General features: G+C 39.9%; 3 protein-coding genes across 13 annotated transcripts in view; 2 read left to right on the forward strand and 1 right to left on the reverse strand.

The window, feature by feature from the left end:
- LOC110039846 (uncharacterized) overlaps nt 1–25,344 on the forward strand; it is a 28,004-nt gene extending 2,660 nt beyond the window's left edge. Inside the window, exons 1-5 of one of the 7 annotated variants that reach the window (XM_089296748.1) lie at nt 4,178–4,773; nt 4,933–5,023; nt 16,780–16,877; nt 18,358–18,486; nt 19,332–25,344. In XM_089296748.1, coding sequence (XP_089152874.1) covers nt 20,566–21,510 — 945 coding nt within the window. In that variant the 5' untranslated portion in view covers nt 4,178–4,773; nt 4,933–5,023; nt 16,780–16,877; nt 18,358–18,486; nt 19,332–20,565 and the 3' untranslated portion in view covers nt 21,511–25,344. The other 6 variants (XM_089296750.1, XM_089296752.1, XM_089296746.1 and 3 more) reach the window with 6 other exon arrangements.
- Nucleotides 8,906–27,827, forward strand: part of LOC110039848 (kelch-like protein 40) — a 42,381-nt gene continuing 23,459 nt past the window's right edge. For all 4 annotated transcript variants that reach the window (XM_089296757.1, XM_089296754.1, XM_089296755.1 and 1 more), the window contains exon 1: nt 8,906–13,226. In XM_089296757.1, coding sequence (XP_089152883.1) covers nt 9,198–10,094 — 897 coding nt within the window. In that variant the 5' untranslated portion in view covers nt 8,906–9,197 and the 3' untranslated portion in view covers nt 10,095–13,226. The remainder of the gene's footprint in view (nt 13,227–27,827) is intronic.
- Nucleotides 23,612–27,827, reverse strand: part of LOC110039840 (uncharacterized) — a 29,169-nt gene continuing 24,953 nt past the window's right edge. For both annotated transcript variants that reach the window (XM_020744990.2, XM_020744992.2), the window contains one exon: nt 23,612–27,726. In XM_020744990.2, the coding sequence (XP_020600649.2) occupies nt 25,874–27,726 (1,853 nt within the window). In that variant the 3' untranslated portion in view covers nt 23,612–25,873. The remainder of the gene's footprint in view (nt 27,727–27,827) is intronic.

Here is a 27,827-nt window from a genome sequence, read left to right on the forward strand (position 1 = left end):
GCTAGTTTGAAGATAGATTCTAAACTCAGTGGGATTTTACTTTTAATAACTGAAATAAGAATCAAGGCCAAAATTCGAGACGTAATTAACTTTTTCGTTGAATTATGCGTTGTCAGAACATAATTTTTACTCAGACAAGTGTTCTTTTTTCATCGGTTTTTTGATGCTAAGGGACATGTTTGACCGCACGCCCTTTTCTTGCTCGTTAATGTGATATTTTGCCTTTCGGAATCATAGACAAAATTCGAGATGTAATAAACTCGTTCCTTGAGCTGTGGTAGATGTCAGAACATTCTGACAACTGAGTTTTTCTTCTTTTTGTGCTGTTGGAAATCACTCTAAGGGACATGTGTGACCGCACGCTCATTTTTCGAGTGCTAATGCAACATTTTACTTTTTGGTGCCACGCCCCTGACAATGGCGGTGGAGATCATAAGGAAAAATAACTCCAAATTTTCTAGAAATTACTAAACTGATAAAAAGTGATCAAAACAGGGGAAATGACTGGAGAGAACAAACTACTGCCTAAAAGAGTGATTACCTTGGTCTTCAGAAATAGCTAAGCTGCTATATATCATTAAAGTCATTTATCAGTGCATTTGCGAGCTGTAGTAGATAATTACTGTAGTGAGAGTTGTTTGTGTACCCCAGTGTGGTCTGCCAGCTATCTCATTGCTATATCGGTAAAAGGCTGTCACGATTTGAACTCAAAAAATCCACTTGATTGACAGTGATAGACAATGCGAGATAGAAACAAAAGCCGCCATCAAAAACAAACTGCATATACAGTTGGTGAATTCATGGCATCCCAGACTGTAAACGCCATATATCGACATTTGTCTGACTTGGTCATGAATCATAAACCACTACAAAACGTGAGGTTTGAAAATGTAGTTTTACAGCCCCAATTACCGACAGAAAAAGTTATCTAACTACTTTTTTTTAGCTTTATTTCCTTTTAGTCATAAAAAGATCAAGCCTTTCATAATGGCGCTTGTATACATGGTGAAAAGTGTTTCCCATTATCAATTGTTTCATTAGACTTGAAGCGGCACATTTCCGGGAACGTGCAAGAAATCATGGTTAAAACTTTCTTTATATCAGACAATGGTCACTGAATCCACCACAAAAATTCTTGGGACAGCCACTTCTAATGTATAAGATATCAAAATTAACGTTATTTTTATGTCATCGCGATACCGAATTTTTTTATCGAAGTTCCCTAGTCGATGATTTCAACGATTTGAGAACTCTACAAGACGTGTTTCATCGCTTCAAGACTAGCTCCGCAGGAAAACTGAAACAGGTTGCGGTGGTTGCGTTTCCTGAAACGACATTACGGTAAATTTGCTTAGATTTTTTAGATTCTATCAACTTATGCTGCACGATGTCGAATTATGTTAAATCATACGCTTGACGAATGTGGAGAAGACAAGTTTTTATTTAAAAGTGATGCTCCCTTGGATGGAGCTCGGAGTGAATTTTTAAGTAACCGAATAATTGCTTGAGCATAGTTTCTACCAAGTTGGCATGAGTTCCTAAGCCTTACACTGATTTTGGCGACTTGTGGGTGTGTAGAACACGTTTTGTTGTTTTCTCATCACGTTTCCCCGGTGCTCTAGAAGTACAGATGGCGTGTTTGGCAATGAGGAAATTGCTAAGTTCACGTGGCGCTAGCTGCCGGCTAACCGTTTGTTTAACAACAGAGGAAATGTTCTAACAAGGATACTTCAGTAGTCTCTATAGCAACGATCGACTAAATAATAGCCACAACAACAGACAATTGGGTTGGCTGGGTGATATCAACATAACTGTTTCAAATAGACCTTTTTACGTCAATAACATTTCATTTCCGATTAAAATGCAAAAAAAATACAACTTTTAAGTATGCTTGTTCGGTTATTTGACGTGTTCATCAGTCAGTGTCCCATGGGTATTCAACAACCGGATGATAAGTGTTTCAAATAAACCTTTTACGTCAATAACATTTCATTTCCGATTAAAATGCAAAATAAAAAAGACAACTTTTCAGTATGATTTTCATTTGACGTGTTTATCAGTCAATATCCCATGGTTATTCAACAACCAGACGATAAGTGTTTCAAATAAACCTTTTACGTCAACGACATGTCATTTCCTATCAAAATGTAACAAAAAACTTAACAACGTATACGTATGAAGGTCGTTAACGTGTTTATCAGTCAGCATCTCAAAAATAACAAAAATCTTTCAAATATCATAGGGCGTTATTATTTTTTGCGATGTAGAAAAACCTTCCAACATAACCAAGTGTCAAACAAACAATGCGAACCAGTTATTTGAATTTAATAACAGACGTCAACAAAAGAACCTGTCTCTCTTACGTAGAAGTGCATATTTTTCTCTTAAATGTGAGGTGAATTCGCTGGCCCCACATAAATGAAAATGCTTTTTCTTGAAGTGTTTGTAGAATAATGATATTACTCTAAATATCTATAAGGCCAAGTTAATTCCTTCATCTTTTGGTGGTATTAATCGGATGTGATAAACATTATGCCTGAGGGCCCAAAAATTATATTTACGATATCCGAATTGAAAACCCGCAACGTTTTGGCTAGTAATATAGATCGGGTTTCGGGTAACTTTGGTAAGATTTCTATATTTTTGTTCTTAGTCGCTTTAGTTGAGAGGTCGTTAGACCGCTCTAATTGGTCGAACGAGAATTTGAATAATCTTATGATGTTAAGTCGATCATATCGTTTGACCGCATTTTCATTGTTCTTAACAAACGAGACTTGAACACAGTTTCCGTTCTGTTTTTAGGCCCGGTAAATGAATCGACCTGGCTGTAAATTAAAATAGAATTTTTTTAGCATTGTCCATACCTTGCATCGGGGCATTTATTAACTCGTGGCGTATCAGGAAGTGGATGTGCAGTGATATCAATTTCCTATCCGCACGTGAGAAGTTTTTTCCACATTTAATTCGTATTAGGAATACTAAAACAGGCAGCTGCATCGGGCAATAAACTTGGTGCTGGGGTGAGCAGTGTCCTGGGCACTAAATTACAATGTTGCCTAGTAACCATGCTCGACGCCCAGCTCCTCTCGTACTTAGATGTGCGCCTCCGTTTGGTCGGGCGGCGGTTTTTACCATTACCCTCGTTCCCAAGATCTTTCGTCTCTGGGTCAAATTCAAGACGGCGGCCTCTCTTGCCGCAGAGCATTTTTCGGGGTCGATCAAAAAAGCCGTTTAACTCATCTTAAAAATTAAAGCGGCTTTACTTACAGGGATTATTGTGCGAATGAAGTGATAGGCAGCGACTTCGGTATATTAATTAAACTAAATTTGCTTCTTCTTTTTTCGGTTGTCCAACACAATTACTTGCAATTACTTTACACTAGGGTGTGTGGTAGGTTTTCGAGAAATCTTGGATCAAAGACAGATTTTTACCACTAGAAAATGGTTCTTAAAATAGACTGACAGAGGAACACTTGTTCAGGAATATCAATTTACGTGTAATGTACCTTTTAAATTCATTTTAAAAGTACTCGCGCCACATTTAAAGCCAGAGCTCTAGGGATATAGATTCGTCAGATCATTGCTAGTTTTTTTTTCTTGTTTTCATTTGCTAGCTAGTTCTTTGCGTTACTACCCAACAAACGGGACACTTGATGCAGGCTAAGGTTGTGATGCAAGGCGAAGGGGACAAACATTAAATAGTGTAAATAGGACAAAACTCAATCGACGATTGGTTGCGAATTCCAAAGGTCCATTAAGTTTGGCATCCGAATCTCTAATCAGTAATTTCTAGACAGTGTCAGTTTTCCTCCCCTGAAAACGAACACAATTTAGCCATTTGCCGAATGGCTGGTAATTACAGTATTCGATTCTTAGCAGTGTCAATATTCAGTCAGGCCCCGTCCAGCCTATGCCGGTAAAATTTAAAAACACCGTTTTCACTCCGACAACGCTTCAAATATTTTTCGTCACACTACGCCGGAGAAAATGTGAAAACGCAACAATCACCGACCATTTTGGATTTGTGTCTGAGGAAAACTCGAGCACGGAAATCGCATGGTTACCGTTTTCGAAAAGCTCCGTTTTTAACCAAAAATGTATGAAATCCTTCATCGAGCCAAATTTTGCTCGTTAGAGATTAAGAATGGTCAATTGGACCGATCTATGGCGAAAAAGAAAGTTTTAGAGAAGATTTGTGCTTTTCTTTGAAATGTTTTCATTCCGCACTAAAACGCAAACCCGGCGTTTTCGAGATCCTCCGGTTTGAAGAGCGTTTACGAAAAACTCTGTTTTCGTGGCGGATTAGTGTGGACGGTAGGCCTAACCGTCGAAATAAAGCTACGTTTTCGTCTTTCTCAGGCGTAGTGTCGCCGAGGTTTCAGTCTGTAGTTTTGGGATTTCCTCGGCGAAATCGCCGGCACATGATTAAATTTATAGCAACCTTTGAAGCTTAAGCAATCTTCGTGTCATAAAAACTGATGACAAAAACACCAGCTATAGTTAATTATTTTATTGTGGATGAGTGTGAAGTAGCACTTAGTATTTCTGACAAGCAAATGTGATAAGCAAAGTGATCTCGTATGCACCTCACGTACATAAGTCATTAATATGAAATATAATTCACCAGAAAGCATGGTATCACCACCTCTAAGAACAGCTTTTGTTCCACAGTCGCATTATAATGATGATCATTTGCATAACACACACACATTTGCTTCGCTGGGCATGGTAGTGATATCAGTCCACGACGATATCGCACGGAAGATTTGGGAGGTACAATAACAGTTAAATTTTATATCCAATTCATTTTTGTTTACATCTTTGTTAATCGTCCGGCTGTTGATCAAATGTTTCAATCTCTGTTGATTCCTCGAGCTCTGGAAATAGAATTTTACTAAAAATCTTCTATAATATAACTGCTTTATTCCACAGGTAAAATATAACAATATTTATTAGCATACCTGTTATCTCAAGACAAGGCAAAGAGGGGATTTTTTGAAGAGAAAACTACCAGGAGCTGAAAGTAAGTTACTTTATTTCATTTTTATTTGAACTGAAGCCGTTGTAATTTTACGATCTACGGCGTGTAAGTTATTGCTACCAGTTTCAACTTTATTCATTGTCTGGTATAAATTCTCGCATAAACGCGTATGGACAACTTCTAACTTTACCGTGGATAATTAGTCATTCTCGTTACTTTAGCTATCTTTGCATCCAAGCACACAAACAACGAAGGTCTCAATGGAGTTTACACTCAAATAAGGACAAATGTTACCGTAAGCCGTAAAAAAACGGAAATTTAACCCTCAACTGTCGAAGGTAACGTACCACCGATTGAGACCTTCGACAATGATAGGTTCTGCTATTCCACGCTATTCACATTAAAGGAGCTCTGTTACAGTTTGCGCATCTTGAAAAGTTTAGCCTAAAGTTTTCAAGTTCTTTCGTCTGTGATCCGTGTCAATCTTCTCCATCTTTCCCCATCCTTGTTCCTTTATGGTTTATTAATATCTCTTTGGTGTTTTTCTATCTTAGCAAACTACTATTTTCAGGTTTCCTTCAATTTAAACTTTTGTACATGATCAAAACAACTCAAAATAGAACAGCGACCAAAAAATATCAAACGCGTATGACCGAATATAGTACAGCATTACTTCCAAAATATCTGATATTAAGCACTTCATTACTCGTCAATTAAACGCGCATTTTGGTATTATTATTCTAAGAAAACGTCACTGGTAAGCAGAACTGGGGATATCGCAGTACTTCATACCTCCAGTGGTTTAATATACTAACGCAAAACACTAATTAACTATGCGCAAAAACACCAGAAAATAATCATGTGGTTATGTGACCTTATGTCTGTTCAAGCGATGTAGTTCTCTTGGCTTAAACCAGAGAGGTCATGCATGATTAGCCTGTGAACAGGCCCCGGCTGGTTAGGTCTGACCGCGGCTGGAAGAGCAGAGAAGAAACTGGTTGAGAGTGAAGTGGCCGAGGGAGGAATGGGGTGGGACCTGTTCACAGACTAATGCATGACGACAGGAGTCCATCACTAGGACAGTGGAACTCCCATCTAAGCCTATGTCACGGCATTTTTACAGACCGGTCTATTTTCAGGCTTCTTTTTCCGCGAAATAAGTCAGTTTCAGTTTACGTGAGCGCTCATCGGCAAGGAATAAAATGGCTTACCTCACATCAGGGGGCCCATCACTTCTTCTGGTGAAATGATGACGTCAGTTAAGAATTATGTCCGTGCTTGTGATTGGTCGCTGAGGTCCCTGCTGGGATCTGAATCCGCGGTAAATCGAAACTAAAAATAGATCGGTCTGTGAAAAAACCGTGACAGGAATATGGGGTAGTTGCACGCTCCTAGTGATGAGCTCCTGATGATCATCGTCTCATGTTTAATTATAGTCTGCCAAAGAAAATTTCCTGTCACTGACGAAATCATCTACCCAAAAAATGAAAGCAAACTTTTCCTACTGTCATCAAATATGTGCCAAAACCACGAACACTATATAGCAGCATATGGCTGACTGACTAGCTGCTAACGGCTTACAGCTGAAAAACTAGCTACTATTCGTATAAAATTATACTGGAAGCAACTAAAAACCTCTTTCTATCTGAAGATGGCATAGTGCGCGCGCAAAACAATTGCGAGAGACGTAAATGCTGGACTTACTGGGGATGTGACAGGAAAACATGAATCGGGCTCCAAAAAGATTTCAATTAAGATTAAAAAAAGTCATTTAACTTTTGAAAAGAAGTGGGTACCCCTACATTTTATGTTATGAAATGGAACTGGCAAGCCTGTTCAGACACGTGATAGTTCATGGTTGTGAGGAGAAGCTATTTAGACTGTACTTTTGCTAACAAAAAGTTTGACGTCAGTATTGTTTTTAAAAAGAGCAAAACCTGAACATATTTCTTCACAGAGTTCCTCAGGATTCAACTTTACATACACGAAGGCAAAGTTACTTATTATAAAGATCTTCAAAATTAAATACATAGCAAAACTGTGACATCAAAACTACTTTTGATAGATTTTTAATCAGGAAATCGTCCCAGTAGCGTCATTAGTGTCCTGGGGCGTGTTTCTTGAAAGCTCCCGTAAATACCGGGCCCGATAACTTACCGGGCCGGTTAACAGGAAACTTTACCGGGCCCGAAATAGCGTTTCTCGAAGCACCCGTAAATTTTCCCGGTACTTACCGGGCCCGATAAAATAGCGGGTTGTTACCAATCTCTAGCGCGCGCTTCACGCTCGTTCGCGAGAGAAGGAGAAACACTTGGGATTATACGTACACATTCGATTCTGATCGATTCTGTTGTCGTTGCGACTGTGATGCTTTTTGAAGAACACTGCGAAGTTTAACTTCTAAGTTATCGTTGAGTCAAAGGAGAGCAACTGAGAGAGATCGTCATTTTGCATGGTCATATTATTTGAAAGTGATGATCAATCGCCTTTTGTAGCTCGATTCGAAGACTTCGCTCGACAATCTCGCTCTTTTCTAGGTGTGTTGTCTTTTTCCGTGATTCATTCTAATTCAAAATGTTCCGCTGAGCAATCTAACAAGATCTGCAGAGCGCCGAGGAACAGTGTGAACTTGAGAACTTGAAATTTAGCTACAGACACTTATTTCAGCAATTTATACTGATAAGAATTTCGCTTAAGTAAGTGTACAGAATATTTGGAATAAGGAAGGATCTTACTGAAATTTTTAGGCGTGATTTAACCGTTCTCTCCGGCAAACATCAAGCGTAATTTTCAATGATCCCAAATCGACTGTTCGAGCATAAAGCAAGCTAAGATCAATAGAAATGCGAATGAAACAATTATGTGATTGGGGAGAATAATTTTCATGTTCTTTATTCTCATTTATCTATCGTGAGTACAGTACGCTTCTTCGTGTTTCATCTAAGTAGAAATGCTATAACCAACATTTGTCAGCATTTGTGCACAGCGCCTATGCGGCTCTTCGCGATCGCTGTATTATATTTACTTTTTGTAGAATGTCTGTTTTCTAATTTCCTTCTCCAAAAATAGTAAAAAAAAACTGCAATTAAAACACAGGAAACAGCTTGCAGTAAGATCAGGTCTGCGTGACAGGAACCCATTTTGATGTTCATACAAAGAAGCCTTTTCGAAAACGAGCGGCGAGTGATCGGCGTTTACATGACAGTGTTTATCTATTCATTAATTTTTTTCCCGCCGTTTGTTGGTTTTGAAAAACAATAAAGTAGAACTTCACAGTTACATAGCGCTTCCATGCAAACGCCTTCAAACTGTAAAAAAGAAACAAACAACAACAACAACAACAATTATATTTACGTGGGTTCCGCCAGCGGGCAGCTTCTCGCCTTGTTTCTCTCCAATTCCTCCTTTAGCTCCTCAACGAGCCACTCTATTCTTGCTCGTGAGAACCGAAATCGTTCAATGACTTCTCAGTCAGCCATATCGGCTAGAAAGAAGCGTCTTTGAAAGAAAAAAGTCCGCCCCCGGCCGCCATTTTGTTTGGTTTTGCAACATTTGTGACTCCCCGGTAACTTTACGGGAGGTCACGACCTCCCGTAAATTACCGGGCAAGTTAGCGGAAAAATTAACGGGATCGAAAATAACGGGAGCTTCGAGAAACACCCGAAAAGTTTACGGGGACTTACCGGGTGACTTACCGGGCCCGATATTTTACCGGGTCTTTCGAGAAACAGGCCCCTGGCAACTTTCTTCTGATTTCGCGATCCAAAGGCAATTTGTCTCTGAAAAATGCGTGGCTTCCCTCGGTTTACCATTTGGATTCAGTCTAGTAGCCCTCTCCGAGATCTTCCTTTTCCACAAAGTCCTAGTTCAAGCAAAAGACCTTTGCATTTAGTATGCATTGTCCTTAAGTGAAATTCAGTCCCTTAAACATGCGCTAAGGACAAATGCTGGGTGTGCGGTAGAGGGTATAGCTATAATTGCCATTCGTCACACGTCAAAGGTGATGGCTTTCACCCAGAAACACTTACATTATTGATACCACGCCCCTCGCATGACTGCCTCGTTTCCAAACTTCTGACTTTGATTTCCGAGAAATCTCGGAAGAGGTCGAACATCCATTCCGTGAAGTGAAACGCTTAAGAGATAGCGAACTATTGCTGCAGGGTGTTAAAATCTATATTTTTGGTGTGTTGTGCTGCGCGGACTTCATCCCAGGATGGAAAATCGAAAATCAAAATCAAAAGGTGAGCTAGACTTTTCCCGGCCTTGGGATTTCAGCGATGTCGTTTTGCTGGTGGAAGGAAAAAGATTTCATGTCCACCGAAGTATTCTGGCGATGTGGTCCCCAGTATTCTCAAGAATGTTCACTGCAGACTTCAAAGAGAAAACCACACAAGTTTTGCCTCTTCCAGAGAAGAAAGCAAGCGATATAAGGGAGATGCTACTGGTCATTTATCCAACGTCTGCTAAACAGATCGATGAAAACAACTACGATTTCCTGCTCAACCTAGCAGAAGAGTACATGATGAAGATGCTCATTGAGAAATGTGAAGAGTACCTGGTGAATTGCCTGAATTGGCCACGCCAATCGTCTGTCCTGTGTTTGGATCTCCTAGATATTGCACAGGAATACAGATTAGAGAAGCTGCAAATGGTTTGCATCGCCAAAGCACGAAAACTCAGTTTCTGGAAGCTGAAGGAAGACTCGATGTACTCCAAAATGAGCTTATCCAACTTCCAACAGATAGTTGAAGGAATGATTCAACGACTGGAATGGAACCTTCAACAACTGGAACGGGAGCTGAATGCTATGGGAGGTAAAGTAAGAAAATTGCAAAACAAATTCACAGAAGTCGAATCGCGTTCTGTAAGTGTACTAGGACAGTTTTCAAAACTCGTATCTATTCTTGTACATCACATTGCCACTGGCAAAGCTCAAGCCTCCAGACTGGATCCAAACGCAGACTACGTCAGTACTGACTCCCTTGATGAAAAATTGTCTTTCATTTTAAATGAAGGAGGTATTTGGAAGCTCTTGTACGGTCCTTTGTGCGAACTGCGAAGGGAACTGGAACTGATAAAGAAATTCCGCAGTTCAGTTGAAGACATTTAACTCTTTTGCACTCATTACAATGCATATCAGTTTATTGGGGGTAGATTAAATTAACGAGACAGTCATTTTACGTAAGACTTACCCGAAAAAAATCTTTAGGCAGTATACAATTCGATCGAACGGTTTTTGCTTTCGTTCCAAATTGTTTTCTTGAGCGCAATCTGCATTTTATGGTGGATAGTCATGGTCCCTTGCAATAGGCAAGTTTAGACAAGTATAGGCTCTAGGTGCTGATATATGACCTTGTCAATCATATGAAGAATAGAATATGTAAATATTCGATCTCTTCGATACAGACGAGACCAGGGACAACAAAAAATGTCACAAATTTGACTTTGTACTAGAAAAGAACTAAAATGAGCTAGAAAAGAACTAAACAATGGCAAAACCCATTTCTACCATCGTGTAGAAGCGGGTAGAACCAGTGTCGGATTACTGAAAGATGTAAGGGTGTAAAATTGATAAAGCTTGAATAATGTCCAGGATTGAACGCAGTTACGAAAACTGCCTCGAAATACGCGAAATTTTGTAAAAACGTCAGACAAGTCCAGATGAGGTTCGAGGAGGGCCCACGACGAAACTGCGAATTTTACGAAATTTGCTAAAATTGCGTAAAATCGATCTATTATTCTGCCGCCGACTTAACTTCAAACTAGCTACCAGAGTTCGCTTTAATTCGAACCAAAAGGAAAACACCAAGTTTGCTTTGTTAAATAACTGCACCATTAAACTCAAAAGAATTCAATAAATACATAGCCCTAAAGACGAGATTGCCCGAAGGACTTAACAAATCAGATGTCAAGCTAAAATAATCACGTTTTGGCGCGTGCGATTTTTTCCCTCGCCCGCTACCAGCCAAGGGCTTTAGCATTGTTACTTAATTGGTTTGTTCCTAGCTATTTGCGACCAACTGAATGTAGTAGATGATTTATTATAAATGTATTTACCAAGTATTGTATTTTTCTAAAGCTTTTATATCTTAGCAAATGATGTTTACTTATTGTAGTAATCAGTTAAATAAAAAGCCTTAAAGAAAGAGTAGAAATACTCCTGGTCGCTTCATGCTACAGAAACCGGTATAAGCTCCGGCCTGATGGACCACTTGGCTCGACTTTACCTTTACCTTACATGATTGCAATAGGCCGGAACAAGGCGGAGGTGGCTTTAATTTCTAAACGAAGGTTTAAATAAATTTGAGACCTATCGAGTAGTACTTACATGTGTTACTCCACTATACTTTACAAAGCACATTTGAAATGTACGTCTGTGGATGAAATCCTTGTGTGTATGACCAGATTCGGATCAAAACTTTTGGGGTCTACTTTCCACCCGTGGTGTTTGCTTTTCGGTGTGTTACAAACAAAATAAGGGATCATTTTTCTCAGATTACGACTTTAAGCGTTCTGTTTCTGTTTCGTTTAGCTAGAAACAATACCAGAAAAAGACAGGAAAATTACACGCTTATTTCAGTTATCAAAATGTAACTTCTCTGGTCTTCTTTCGATTCGCGGCGTCAATACGTCAACGGCTCCAGTTAGTTGGTTCTATTGATTTAAAGAAGTACGGCTTTCAGCCCACGCTCATCAGCTTTGTTTACTTAGTCATAATTCAGACATTTTCTTTCGACCTTTTCGATAAAGGTACTTTATTTTCTCACGGGTTTTTATGCTTTAGCCTGCAGAACAGGCGGATTAGCGGGTCGGAGAGCGAAACGCGATACACGAGCGGGGAGCGCGATCGCGAGCGCGAAGCGTGAGACGAAAAAAAAATCTTCGTAGGTTCCTCGCACTTGGTTGATATGGGATAAGTTATATATTTTCAGCCAGTCCAAATCGAGTGATCCCAACGCGTTTCTCTCAGATATCAGAGAAGTTTGGCCGACCCACTGTTTGTTTTTCTGGCTGGACGCTGTTGACACAAACAAGACTTTTCACAAGTGGTGCCAGACCTTTCTCCGGTCCTGAAAACGTTGATGTTTTGTAAACGTGACCTTGGTTGTCATAGTCACGGTTGTAATTGAAAATAAAGTCTTTCAGGGTTTAAGGCTTCTTTATCGTCCCCCCTTGCTACACTTTGCTTCTGCTTGCGTGGATTAATCCCGGGAAATAATCTGCTGAAGAGAGGTAACCAAACGCTAGCGAGTTTGTTTTTTGATGCCTGGGTGACTGCCATATGAAAAGGTAGGGGATGCTCGTCGCAAAGTTTGAATTAAAGCCCTAAAGGAGACCAATATGGGCTTGGCTAGGGCTTTATTCGACTTCTAGAAGATACCACCTAAACGGAATAGGCTTGATAACCAGCCGCTGTTCAGGAAAGGAGCCCGCGCTAGTAGGCCGGACTCGAGAGACCGGCGGAAATCGAGCCAAAAACGGAATTGAGAGCGTTTTTGAATTATTATCTCTCCTAGTGCACCCTACATGATACTTTGACAGCTTAAACTAGTAGCGTTTCGTCAACAACACCCTAAGTGAAACCAAAATCCTTGATTTACACTCCTAAGCGGGATGACGAGCAGCTCTGAAACATTTCATATGGGAGTCCCCCTCCCCCTCCCCCACGGGGTTTTTGACATAACACTAAAAAACACAAACAAAGAGGAATCAAAGAGGAAACGTTAACTGTCTTGAGGCAGCCGCGGTTTCTGCTTTGGAGGGAAATTTGTTTGCTTTTCCTCGCGTACGCTAAACAAATAACCCCCATGATCTTCAACATATATAGATTCACTGGTTTGCAGTTGGCGGTAATTTGGCAACATTTCGACCAAAATATCGCAGAAGATCAAATTGGTGTTTTGATACGGAAGTAGAGCACATACCAGACAAAGCTTTTGATTGGCTAAAGGCGAATTTGCGTATGATAAGTGAGACGTGACCGGAAAACATGCTAACATCATTTCTGACATTTTCAGACTCGGCAAAACGTGTTCATCAATAATATTAATGTACCTCACATGCCAAAGTGGTTACACAAATAACATGGTTAAAATAAACCTGTCTGAAAGATCAAATTTTATTTCACAGGCCACAACACTCGGTAGCACTCATTTGCATTATTTTCGCACGTAACTGAGAACAAGGTGTTGACAAATTATGAGCGAGATTGTTGACTGAAGATTGGGGCTATATACAACAGGTAAAAAATCGTATTAGGTTCATTCACTTTTTAAGATTTTTTGTTGATTTGTCATAAGCGGGCTGTAAATAATTCTTCACACTAGATTTGTCATTTTGTCGAGCTGCCCTTTCGAATTTCACTAGCATGCTGCGCGTTTGATCTCGTAACGTGTGTAAGGGTTACTAGTTTATCCTCTAGTCGACAAAGATCTAGCTCTCCTTTGGCAGATTGGCGGATCCACCGTCGATTCTCAAACTAGGGAAAATAGAACTACAATGTAGCAACTGTTTGCTGTGTAAGCTGCTCAAAAAAAAATTGCGCTTGCCGATGCCGGTGCTTGCATTAATAGCGCTTGTCAATGCCAAGACTGACATGTTTGGGAGACCGGTACGGTCGATTCCCAGAGATATGTGGCCCCCAGGCCTTTTCTTCTATTCCCTGGATTCAACCAACGATATCAATCGGAGTAGCATCAAATCTGTGTGAAGTATGAAGTGGAAGAAGTCTAAGAATCGGGTGCTGAGCGCCGGGGATACGCTTCTAATAAGAGATTGATACACGTGGGAGCCGACTGAATTCCGGCGCAGCTAAATCTGATGACCGGTAACGACCCAAAAAAGAGTGAATCGTGATGCTAGGTTCTTCCTGTTTTGTGGAAGCGACAGATCAGTCATTCTACTTAATTATTGAAGCAATGTATGCAATTAAACAAGGAGCTGTACAAAACTGATCAGTCAGCCAGCACTGAACTCCGAGAGTTCTGATTGCTATAGTATTATATGGATTTTTGGTTTCTTAGCGAGTTACAATGCAAACCCCCGCGGCCGGCATAACTAACCGGCGCCAGATATAACGGATCGACCCAGCAGTGAAAAGGTTGTAGAACGACCAGAGTCGCTTTCTTGTTCTCAGTACGTCCTACGCGTGACCTCAAATTTCTAAATTATGCACAGTGAAAATCATAAGGATTTGAAGGAGCGCAATCACGGTATTTTGAGTTATTGTGGCCATGTACAAAATCACCTTTAAATTGAAGGAAACCTGAAAATAGTAGTTTACTAAGATAGGAAAACACCAAAGACTCGGAGACAATAATAAACCATAAAGGAACAAGGATGGTTTAGGGATGGAGAAGATTAACACGGATTACGAACGACGAACTTGAAAAACTTAGTCTAAACTTTTGTCGTAGTGCCTTTGAGGCGCGTTGCTCGGACAGGTGTAAAAAAAATAAATAACAACACGCACTGTACCAATCAAGACACGTTCCGCCGACTCTGATCAGTTTAGTGAAGCCGATATCTGTCGACATCGACTAAACGGCTTTGTCGCGTATAGAGAACAAATATCAGGTTAAAAAACGAACCACAATTTCAGTTCTGAAAATCAAGCGAGGCCGACATTCGGAATCACACCGTAGTAAAAGTGAAATAATTATTTCCCAACTTTAAGTAACCACTAAGCTACAAACTTTTATAATCTACTGCATGTAGTCTATGTATTCAATTAAATCCAGCTTGAACAGGCCTTGCAAGCACGTTTATCTTCAGACTGTTTGAAGAGGCTGTCATCATCTCGGCGAACTATCTGCACTTGTCACTATCTAGTTCGAGATCATTTCTTTTAATTCTCCTGACCTGTATGCTGGATTATGTATTGACAAATAGGAGGAGAAACCACTCTCTGATAAGATTAGTCTTAACTTCAGACCTCACGTTCGCCTGAGTGAAGCGGAAATCTGGAACTTTCCATGTGTCTCTGGCGATTTTTAAAGCACGTAAACTCAATTAAACAGGAGTGGAAATATTGATCGGCAGGCTTAATTGCCTTTGTAGACTTTCCAAAACTAAAATTATCATTTTATTTATTTTTTCTTGCTTCATCATCAGGAAACCTGTTTTGATTAGCACAAAGTTTTTACAGGCAATGTTTTCACTCCTTTAGCTTGTTCTCAAGTCAGTTGTTAACTCAGCCACCCACTATATTTGAAAAAACAAAAGATTTAAAATTGTCTTCAACAGTGTCACAACGAATATTCATAGTTCAACTGAACAACAAAGACAAAATGAAATCTGTAGGTTCTGTCTCCTATGATAATTTGTTGTCTACAAACTGAAAAGGAAAGAAAAAAAACTGGTCAATTATTTCTCACGTCGTCTCCAAAACATGTTGAAGCGTGGTCACGTGACCCGGAGATAAGGAGTGATATCGTATGCATCGCACGTACGTTGGCGTGGGTCATTTAATGTGAGATAAATTTGTCTGAACGTGGACCCACCGCTTGAAGTAGTAGCAGCTTTTGTTTACAAATCAGGCGACACATCAGCAAAACATAAACACGTAGTTTGTGGCAAGTCGTTGCCGAAGAGCTAGCCATTAACGACAGCCAGAAGGTAGGAAATTTCTTTAGTTTTAGTTAAAATATTATTCATCTACCACCTGCAGGGAAAAATTTTTATTAACCGATATTTTAAGTACATAAGAACGTGCTTTGTTATCTTTAGAAATGGATGATTTAAAAAGCAAAAGCGCTTTACTTTGCTTTTAGTGCTTGCTTCATTGTAACATTGTTTCTTCTTAACTCAACAAGGAAATTCATGGTCATTCATTTCACTCAAGTTTTTTTTAAGCCCTTGATGATGCCCGATATATTTTATCGGTCTGTCATAGTTACTATTTTGATTCGCTTGCAAATTCACGAAAGAAAGCTTACGGCCTGAAAAATTTAACTCCCGGCTTTGGAGAAAAAAATCTTTTTGACTGAGTCGAAATTGTGAATATTTTAGTTTTCGTTCTGCCGGTCGGGCCGTGATCATAATGTCCCCGAGTTGATGATTTTCTTAATTCTCATTACCTATCTGCTTGAAAATGTATCGAGTTGTAGGGAGAATTTAGATATGAATCATTCTTGACGCTTAAAGCTTTTCGAAATGAGACAAGCGACGAGCATAAGATCCGGAAAGATCAGAGGAAACTAGTCTGGTACAAACGCAATTTAATTGACGAGGCAAGTGTCTTTTGTGGCCAATACCAGCCTTTTTTATTATCAAAACATCATTAGACATCAGATACTAAATATGATCAGCCGTACTTTAAACTGAAACCGCCTTTCACCACAACTCTACAATTTAACATTCCGGTCCGGTCTAAGGTCTAATTCAAAACACCTCCTGTTAATTATGCACATAATTATGGCTTAAGCCGGTATCTATTTATATTAGTTTCGAGTGCAATCACTTCCTTGACGCTCGCAAGCATTACTAAGAAAGAAGCCTACAACTCGACCGGGAAAACACAAGCTTTATGACGTATAACGAGTCTAAAATTGTAGATATCGTTTTACAACCTGCGACATACTGAAAAAAAGTTTTGACTATGGACGAGTTACAGAGATCCAGGTACGTAGACTTGTATATAAACACGTATATGTAATATTGTGCTACAGACATCTGTTTATATTCTCTTTCAAATTTATTGTGTTCATTTTATTCTGAGTGATCACGGTGTATTCCGCTCACTCTCCTTAAGCCAGGTGCACCTGATGTTTCCGTTGTCGTTTTTCTGTTGACAGGTGCACGCTCAGTTTGTTAGGCCTTTGGTCAAAATTTTAAGGACGTGAAGAAATGGCCAAATAGCCATAGAAGAGTTAGGCCTTACGGTGCAAAACAAGTAAGTCATTATTCACATCGGCACAGAAACTTCCTTTAGAGATATGCTGTTTTCCAATGTGTACTAAGGTTGCTGTGAGAGATCTTATTTCTATTTAGCTATTTAACCATGGTGAGGTTACGTTTCTATTTTCATACTAGCCGGCAAACTCGCAATTGCTTTCGGTAGAAATAAGCTAAACCCTTGTCGAAGAAAAATAATGGCAGTTACATAAAGAGAACGATTCTTCTCTGTTATTTGTACAAATGTAGGTGTTTTTTTTAATCAGAAACTGCATGTAGGAGAGAGTTAACATTTCTATTTTTACTATGACAACACTTTACATACTTTAAAGAACTCTGTGATCCAATATTTCAAACTATAATTAAACCACTATTCGACTTGGTTAAGTCATATGCTCTTCGCAAATATATCGACCGATAACAGATTTGGTTAATGGTTCGAAGATCACTCAAAGGGTTCCAAATAGGCGGGTATGTGAGTTTTTTCAATATGGCAAATTAGCCCCACTGAATATTCACCTGATAAATTTGAGAGTCGTGTGAAACGTAGCTACCAAGGCAGGTGATAACATTTACAGAAGTTTGTAGTTGTTAGGTTGTAACGTCTGTCAATTTGAAATTCTCGAAAAGGTTGAATATTTAGGAAATTCTCAGCTTATTCTTTTCACATCAGTGTTCCACAGCTTAAAACATGTGAGCCAGACCAAGCAAACTGATTTGACATATTCTTGAAGCAGCTTTTGACAAATCGGGTTATTTTTAGAATCTCTTTTTCCCTTCTTCTCAATACTGTCCTCGTGGGCACTTCAAAATTGTAAACCGAAACAATACAACAATGGTGCAAGCTGGTTCAGACTTGGGGCCTCTTCTACCAGGGCATGTTTTCATGATAAAGCTTCTTTACAGACGTGCTTGTCGATTCCAACTGGCTACTCCAGTTCCTGCAGTACGATCCGTATCGAACCCTGGGTAGTACCACCATCTGTTCTCGTATTAATAGTAAATCGTCACCTAAAATAAAAGCCACCTAGTATTTCTCTCCATTCAAACAATGGTGTGGGTTAGAACAATGTCATTACGATGTCATAGTTGGTTACCAACCTTCCATTAAAAGACTCAGTCCTCCTGACTTCAGCACAGAATTGATAGAAAACAAACTCTACAGTGACTCATCTCGGACACACCTTTGACAGACGAGTGTCCATTTTCCATGATTCGGCGACCTTCAAGAAAAATTCCTAGGCGAGTGATAATTTCATGAAGAACAAGCCAAAATATTGACCCTGGCGTGGGTGTAAGTGGGCGTATTTTTATGAATAATGCAGTACCATGTCCTACAGCTTTAGAACCTGAACTCAAAGGCAAATTTAGCGTTGAGAAGTTAAGCGAGACTAATTGCTTATCTTGCAGTCCTCATATGTGCTTCCGTGCGACTGGAACACTGAATGTTAGTTAACCATTGGCTTTCTTTTTTACAGGAAAAGTGCAAAGCATATTGTCTGTGTGAAAGTTTGAGAGATCTCGGAACCGTCACCTGTCTAGCTGACGGTAAAATAATAGCGACGAAGGCAAGAAAACAAGGGACCAAGCCTCGAGAAGAATTAGAAGTAAGTTCAGTGAGAAAAAACACACAAACGTAATCAGGGCCTTACAAGTAGCCTGAAAAAAATTATGACCGCTGAGGCGATGGCCATGAAACAATTATGACAATAACAATTAAGACAATAAGGGCCGTAGATAGCGAGAATGATGATTGAGGAAAATTTCATGGTTAATTCTCTTCCTAGGTATTTACCAGTGTTTCACTTTCCCCCTTCAACCAAAAAATAACCGATAAAAACGAAAAAAATGATTGAGGCAAGTGGCTCGGTTTGCCTCATACGGGCTACGACCCTGACGTTACGTTTGCAGTTTCTGTGGTTCAACATTATTTTGCGGTAAAACGTCCTAGAATTAGCTCTTATTAACCGAGCTGGAGGTCTGTATGGGAGAATCTTGACCGAGGTTGCGAGAACAGACCGAACGCAGTGACGGTCTGTGCACATGACCGAGGTCAAGATTCTCCCATACAGACCGACTAAACTCGTTTTTAAAATAAGATGTTTATTATATGGCATAAAAGAAAATCTAATTCTTTTATTAATGTAACTCGTGCTGGTTTGTACCAGCTGACCTTTTGCTAGCCTGCGAACAGGCTCCCGGTTGGTTTTAGAGCGGGCCAGCCGAGTGTAGTTTAGGGCGAACGGGACGAGTCGAGAGCCGTCTGGTGACGCGGATTCTCGCTCCGACTCCCACTCGCTTCGCTCGGGGAATCACGCTTTCGTTCGCCGAATTTTTTATCTGCCCTCGCTGGGAGCCTGTTCGCAGGCTGACCTTTTGCTTGCGAACGGCAGTGAGCTGAACTTAACTCTGCCAAAGTTTGCTCATGCTCTTTATTTTTTTCTCTCGTCAGCCTTTCAACACTTCCATAATATAAATATTACTAAAAGAAAATAGTCAATGAGTTTGTATTTCAGTTTGCAACTTTTCCACCTCAAAATGTAACCGATCTGGATGGGAAAATTTAGAACGCGCTCAATATCGATTTCAGCCAATCAAATTTGTGAATTCGGTAGTTCCCGGTCCTTGTGAGAACCAACCATTTAATAGCTGGTCTTGATATTACACTTATAGTGCTTTCCATTGTGTAAAAAATTCCGGAAAATTCGCTGGGAAATCAAATCGAATGGTTAAGACTGGCAGGAAATTTTCCGGAAAAAAGAAGTACCTTAGAATAATGTGAATTAATTTAAAAAGTAAAATTGCCTGTCAGAGAGTGTATCGGGAATTGTTTTCTTTTACTTTTCCAAAAAATGGGTCGGTCTGGTGATTGGAAAGGAACTTAATATGGGGATGACAATCCTATGTAGGAGAAAAGATGGCGACTGGTACCTTTACTCAGAGTTCTTAGTGCAAGAAAACTCTAACAACGCTCTTAAAAACGTACAGAAAAGTGCTAAAGCCTTCAAACCTAATATACCCAATGTGGTTAGCACAGGAACAAGTATTGCAAAATATGGCTTTCCTTGTACTTTATGGGCTGTTCAAGGTTCGCATGGTATTGTGGTAAAATGTACAGCCGCCATCTTTTTTCCTATGGAGGATTGGAAAGCACCTTTTTTTATCATTTTTCTCGACTCTTTTTTGCCGCTTTCTCAAAATAATGCAAAACATCTCGGAATATGCTCGGAACTGTTCTTTACGACAACTACCTTTCTCTATGCATCTGCAGCCACACACAGTCTAGAAATCATTACATTCATCCATTCCTCATGCGATCAGGACAAAGTTTTCGTGAATATTCTATGCGTCAATTTACCATGATAAACTGTAGTTGATCGATTGCCTTCAAGTTCAGTATTTAAGTTACTTGTGGAATGCTTAAGCTGGCATTTATGTCGAACAAGCGAAGTATTGTTGCTTTTGTTATTCCTGTGCATTTACTTGGGGCTGGGGATATAGCATCCAATATCTCTCCTCCACCGAAAATTGAACAAGACTGGAGAAGAGCATTTAGCCTCGTTTTGAAGGTATTCTTCTCCAAAGAAACCCGGAAGTTAATGCCCTTAAATTCTAGGAAAGATCAGCATTTGGTTGTCTTTACTCGCCCATCCACCTAAAATCCAGATTAAGTTATTTTTGCCAGTATGCAAGACGAAAACCAAGCAGCTCAGGAACTCGAACAAGAGTTTTCGAAGCCATGGAACCAGAGCGATGTGGTCTTGATCGTTGAAGGACAACATTTCCACGTTCATCGTGTCATCTTGGCGATGTTCTCGCCTGTTTTCTCCCGAATGTTTTCTTCTGATTTCAAAGAGAAAGACACAGACGAGATTCCTCTACCCAAGAAGAAGGCCGCTGAGATAAGGGAGATGTTGATGGTTATCTATCCAATATTCAACAAACCTGTGAACGATGCCAACTTGCATTTACTGCTACCTCTTGCCCGGGAGTACCAGATGACAGTCCTTACCCAGAGATGTGAAGATCATCTGCTACGAGCTGCAGAACAGGAACACGAAATCGGTCCAATTTTGGAAACCTTAATTGTCGCCCAGAATTACGCCTTGGAAAGATTGATAGCTGAGTGCGTCAACAAAACCCAAAAACTAGCCATCGAGGAGGTACAGCGTCATGAGTTATACGAACAAGTCGAGCCTGTTTCCCAGCGAAAGATGATTGAATTGCAAGTGAGTAGCATGCAGAAAGAAGTGCGCGACGCCAAGGCGAAGATTTCAAAGTTGGAAAACAAAATCAGAAACATGGAAGCTTCCGCTTCGTTTGGATTGCAGTCCTTTCAATCACTTGTTGCCACTCTTGGAAGCCACATTCGTCACGCCAAGAAAATCAAGGAAAGCTCTTTTACATTCAAATTTACAACAGAGCAAAATTTAGAAACTATTCGTTCCGACGTCGCGGACATGTACAGGTACAGAGGCCCAAATACCTCACGTCCAGAGCGCCTAGAGCGTTCAGAGGTATGTTTAAATTTGTCTCCCGCGTACGAACATCTAAAAAGCCTTCAAGATAATCTAAACGAAATAAAGAATTCGGATGTTCTTGCCCAGCGTAATCCATATGCATATTATTAGATTTCAGTACTCACCCATTGACAAGAGAAAATAAACGATGGATGCCTGAAGCGGGATAAATTTCAATCGATGAAATGATCTACTTTTTAGAGAAGACTGAGGTTGTACATAACTTAGGATATTAATAGCAGTCTGGTTATTAACGCCTTTATACAAAAGTGTAAGTCTATCTACTTGCCTCCAGCTTTGAATAATGAATTTGACTACATGTATGCCACGAATTTAGTGACTGTTGCTCGCATCCCGCTGCATGTGGACAGTGTAGTATATAACATTTAATTTCTGGGATTTAATTTTATATCGATAGGTTATTAATTAAGCTTAAAAGTACATATTAATACTGCCAGTCAGTTGTACTGTATTCTTATTTTAAGCATCATTGTTGCCTATCTGCAGTTGTTCAAAATTATAAAAGTAACCTCAAGTTAGCAGAAACGAACAAACCTAGTGTTATGTATAAATCATCATCGATGTATTTTAAAATTAATATCTAAGTCCACCCATATATAAGTTGTATATAAGTACTATATATTCTGTCCACTTTACCTCCTGCCTCGACTAGCTACATGCAATGTTGACTGCAAGTTGTGGAACTTTTTTTCTCTACTTTAGTTTGTATTCTTTTACATAGTTTAGCTTTTTGTTTTTATGAATAAAATTGATGTTTGTGTTGTCTGTATCAAAGCAAAATGCATTGCCTAGGTAAGTTGTAAATTTTTGTAATTTTTTCATTTGCTTTACAAAATGGGGTTTGGCAAAATGGTTAGATTGAGAGGTCCCTGTTTAAACCCCTGGGGGTATCCCTGCGATGGAATAGTACTGACACTTGATCCAGGAAGTAGTAGAAATACTCCTTGTTGCTTAGTGCTACTCAAACCAGAATACGCTTCACCTTTATGTGTTACCTGGCCGTACAGACTTTTACCTAAACAAATTAAAATGACAGAAATTTATAAGAACAAAAGTTTAATGAATATTAATGAAATAGAAAGGAGAGTTGAGGTAGAGACTAGAAGATTAGGCTATCTTGATTTAAGCAAATATTGCTTCAGAGTAATCTATTATTTGCATCATTGGCATCAATGTAGACACATACACAGACACCTTTCCAGCCTGCTATTCCCAACCAATATCTCGAGGATTAAGGCTCTGTCAATTCTGAGCCCACTCACCCCTCCCCCGCCCCCCCAAACCCGACCATTTGTTGCCCATTTAACGAACAAGGTCAGGGCATTTGCTACAACAGGTTTGTACAGGGGGTGGGGCATTGTAGACAGTTTGTATTCTGTACTGAGTTACAAAAACTCGGCCAAAATACTATGAGATGTGGCAACCAAGTGGCTCTATCAATAGAAGATAGGAATTTACCTCCCCCCTCCCCACCCTTTTTAAAACTTTTTGTTTGGTCTATCGGTAAAGATGAATTTTGAGTAAGTACATCATATTTTTCACTTTTGAAGCTCTGGGTATGTGTTAATCAGCAGCATTGGAAATTACTGACAAGTTTAAATGTACAGTTTGAGTTGAATGAAGGCAAAATAAGCTTGTCTAACGTACCGGGAAATATGTTCAAGACCATTATTTTGAGAAACAGCTCAACTTGATGAAATATCAACCGTTCGAAAACGCCTAAGGTAACCAACATTATGACATTGTCTGGTAGGGACACAGGTGTTCAAAACACCACCACTAGCATAGAATCATTCTTGCCTTGATTCATCAACTAATTTTTGGCAGAAACCGCCTGACAGCATAAAAGAGGTCAAGTCTGCATGCGAGCCTAGCTAGTGGCCCATCAAGCTGGCACTTATCTCCGGTTTCTGTAGCATGAAGCAACTAGGAGTATTTCTACTCCCCCCTGGATGGGATGCTAGTCCATTGCAAGGTTACCCCCAGCATTAAATTCACTGGTACCCATTTATACACCTGGGTGGAGAGAGACACTTTGAGAGTAAAGTGTCTCTCCCAAGAACACAACACAATGTCAAAAGCCAGGGCTTGAACCTGGACTGCATGATATGGAGGCGAGGGCACTGACGGTGCGGCCACTGTGAGTGTAAAATGTATAAAAATCAGTAGAGACTGACAACAACACTCACAATATGTCTTGACAGTTTATTGCTCATACAGCAATGTTAAGGGGGAACTTCACGTTTCTCCCACGAATATTGTACGAACTGGATTACTACAATGGTTATACTCCTTCTTAAGTCAATTCCATGAGTGTTTTCTCTGAGTAGGAAAATCTACCAAAGTTACAACCAAATCCAACCTGGTGGGATTTACTTTGCTATGGCTTTTCCACACAAGCAGATTAGTAACTCTTAACGTTACTTACTGCAATTTGTCAAGAAAGCTGTTAAAGTTCCTGTTTTATCGCCCTTTGTAATCCACTTTTACCAGGTATGTTCCACTCACAAGTCGACTAGCAACACCCTTAACGCAATTTAACCATCAAGAGGGTCACAAGTCTTTAAGACAAGTAATTTGATCAACACTTATGGAATTGGCTTTTTACAATATACTGAAAACACTAGTGGGAGCTAGAACGCCCCTCAAAATTATACAAATACAAAATGTGCGAAGCAATGACACCGCCAAGTTTGACTAATGGCTTGTCAGCCATTTGCAACCTCACTGTTTTAGGTAAATAACTATATATGAAAGTCAATAGCTCATAATCAACATAACTATGGAGAGTAGCGGGAGCGCAACACACTGCTATAGAGGACTGCTTCACTTTGTGAAACATCCCGCAACAAAAACCTTCACTATACCACCAAAGCACATTATATGAAAATAAAGCCTACTTGCTGAAGAGCTTTTCTTTACTAATTAAGCTGGCATCCTGAAATTTAAAGCAAATGAAATGCATGCAAGTATTAACATGTTTTCACTGATTATGGGAGAGAAGCTAGTTGAAAAATGCTTTCCTTCATCCAAGGAACCACAGCAATTGTTAGTTTAAGTCACTGGAAGTCATGCCAAAAATAGGGCTCAAAATGTCCCATTTGAATGTTTGTATTTTCGCACAAAAGGACATGCTGTAGCGGATTAAGGACGAGGGGGGGGGGGGGGAAGACCCTAGGGGGACAGGCCCTCCCACAATCTCCTCTCCCCCTGCCACCTGCAAAACCGCCAGAGCTTACATTGTGCTGTCTTGAATATTTCAGCTTCAGTGAGTTTCATAATGCAGTATTCCTTTACAAATTGAGCAAAATAAGAAGGTTCACAAAACCAGCTTCTAAATCTCACTTTCCAGGAACCATTAAAATGTGATATCTATTTCTATTTGTATTATCAGATTATGCAACAACAATCTTTGTCATGGTTGGGTTTTTTAGGTGTGGAGAAAATTGCTTCAAAAATTGTCGTGCATACAGCTTTTGATTGCAGCTTAATAATCACTATGTTACAGTTAACATTATTATGTCAGCCATAGTAATTACTTAACAGGTGTATTGGCAAATAACTGTCATTTCAACAGCAGCATTGGTTTAAACAAAATCAAAATAGTCTAACAAGAATACCTGCGACAAAAGCACGATCTAAATATCCTGATAAAGGAATAGCCCAATAAGCCTTTTTAATGACTATATATATTTTATGAACCTTTGGAAAGCTTGGCTGAGCAACTCAAAAAGCTCTAGTGGAATAGATCTACAAAAATGTTCAGGAGGCATCTTGACACCAGGATTTGAAAATCAGGCATCTAAACACTTCCAGTTTTGCTAATATGTAACTCCAGAGGAGAGTGGTAATGGAACAAAATATTACAAATATTCAAAAGCCAAACCAAACAAACAAGCAAACAAACAAGCAAACAAACAAACATGGCAGAATATATAAACATTTCCCGTAGTCCACCAAACCATACAAGGTGAGGTATTAGGGTATAACTAACGTTGTTAAATGAGTTGTATTTTCTGTCTACAAGATTTTGTGTCATATTTGAGCAACTAACTGCAAATAATTATTGTAACAAACTTTATGTACAAAGGTAAAAGAGAACATTCTATTTCTACAAGATACTTGTGAAAAAATTAAAAGTCAACGTTCAAGATTATATTTTGATAATTTCTAGTTGCTAATGAAACCATTTACTAACTTTAATTTATATACATTTTAAAAATAATACATTGAGCCCACACAATGTACATGAAAAGGAATCTTACTTATGCATGAATGTTTGTACAATAGTCTCAAGTGCAACAATTATTACGCAAGTAATATGATACGTTGGACTGATGCTCTTTACTAGGAAAGCAGTTTAACTAGTTTACAGTTGAAAGAATATGCAGAGTGCCTAGTTAAGATACCACCTTGTTCGAAATTGGCTTTGGACAACAGAGCCATTCACCTGTCAGAGTTTCCTGCTCACATCAAACTTGGGGTAGTGCTGATTGGCGATTGACATGCTTGCACCATTGAGGTTCTGAAAGCTCAAAGCTTGTAGGGGAGCTCCTGACTGGAGAAGGGAATTCACGTGGCTTGGTTCCTGAAGATTCAGCTGGTCTACATTTGGAACTACTGTCATGTTAAACATATTACTTTGACTATTTCTGGAACCGTTCTGAGGCAGCATGTTACTCAAGCTTTGTGGCACAAACTGCATGTTTGACTGCTGTGGGAGCAAGCCAGAGTTCACTTGAGAATTTAAGTTGGTGGTCTGATTCGGCAATGGGTTGCCTGTGCTTTGCAGCAAGTTCCTTATTCCTTGGTCCATGACGCTCTGCTTTAAAGGTGGGTCAGGGTTCCACAGATTGTCACCTTGTATGGGAACCCCTGCCTGTGGACTTGTTTCTGTACTTGAAAAAGAATGCAAAAAGTTCATATTGCTGTCCCCTTGACTCTCAAACTGAGAATTACCATTTTGGAACCTCATAGGAGGGTTCTGACTGTGAACTGTCCCATTCTGTGGTCTTCTAGGTGGAGCCACAAATGTGACATGGTTTCCTGGAAGCTGGTTGAAGGTATCTGTAGAGCTGAAGGAAGATGCGGAACCACTTATAACTTGAGGTTGACTACTCTGAGTTGCCACACTGTCAGAGAAACTAGGGAATGAACTAGTTGGTTGGGGTAGAGTTGGTGTCACCACCTCCTGTTTGATTTCAATTTCAGGAACTTCCTCTAGTTGGGCAAAACCTGCTTGTTGCAGAAGTGTTGCCATCCTCATGGCCTCAGCTTGTCTCCTATCTGAATCTTGGATCATATCATCGATCAAGTCAGCCACTGTATCATCGGAGACGTTGGGAAATGCTTCCTTCAAAATTGGAAAGAATTGTGAGTGCACAGCATCCTTTTGCTTTTGCATTTGTGAAACAGGCGCTGGAACTCTAAAGTTGCCACCACCTGTAGACGTCATATCAGCCTGCTGCATTTGTGGTATCCTTTCAAAATTCATACCATTGGAATCTCTACCAGTGGGATGATTCTGAGTCTGTTGAGATATGTTCATCATGACAGCATTTGAAGGACCACCGCTGTTTAAATGACTCAGGGTAGGTGCTTTCTGTTGGTAATTTCTCTCACTGGTGGAATTTCCACTGCCAAACATGCAAGGACTGTTGATCCTGCGTATCTTTGAACCCGTAATGCCAAGACCTGTCTCAAGCAAGTCACCTTCTTGATTTATGGAAATTAAGTTTGGCTTTGTGTCACCAGCAAAGTTATCTGTAGGCAGGTTTCCATAACCTCCAGAGGGCACTCTTGGGGGAGGCATATTCTGTATATTGACAAGATTTACAGAGGAGATGCCATTCTCTTCACTGTCCATGGGAATCTCTTCAATTTTGGGCGTAACTAGATTTTGGATGGCTTCATTTGTTTGTAATCCATCGAGGCTGTCACCATTCAGAAGAACTTCAAGGCTTGCATCAGGCAGCTGAGAAATCTCACCTCCAGTTGCCACAAACTTAACAATGTCTCGATCTAATTCTGTCAGTTCAGTAGTGATCAGTTTTGCCCAGTCATCAAACTCATCTTCAAGGGTGCTTGTAGACCCTCCATCACCTGGAACACTGCTTGACCTGGCAATGTTGTACCTGTTGGTCGAACTCCACGAGGTGCTAGTACTAGCTTGACCCCATGGTTCAGCTGTAGTGGTGAATACATCATTTTCTAGACCAGTTACATCACCTGCAGTGGACTTTGGGTAACCAGTGCGTGTGAGGGCCACTGCATCCATCAGTGTTGGTTTTGGGACAAGGTTGTCGGCTGCAACAAAGAACAAATTGAGAGTTAAAATAGCTGATAGTTTTATTAGCACTAGTCCCAGGTATTTGCATTGTAGGTGTACTCAGGGTACAAAATAATGT

Source organism: Orbicella faveolata, unplaced genomic scaffold, assembly GCF_042242905.1.
Source record: "Orbicella faveolata isolate gen_17 unplaced genomic scaffold, um_ofav_v1 contig_27, whole genome shotgun sequence".
Taxonomy (NCBI): domain Eukaryota; kingdom Metazoa; phylum Cnidaria; class Anthozoa; order Scleractinia; family Merulinidae; genus Orbicella; species Orbicella faveolata.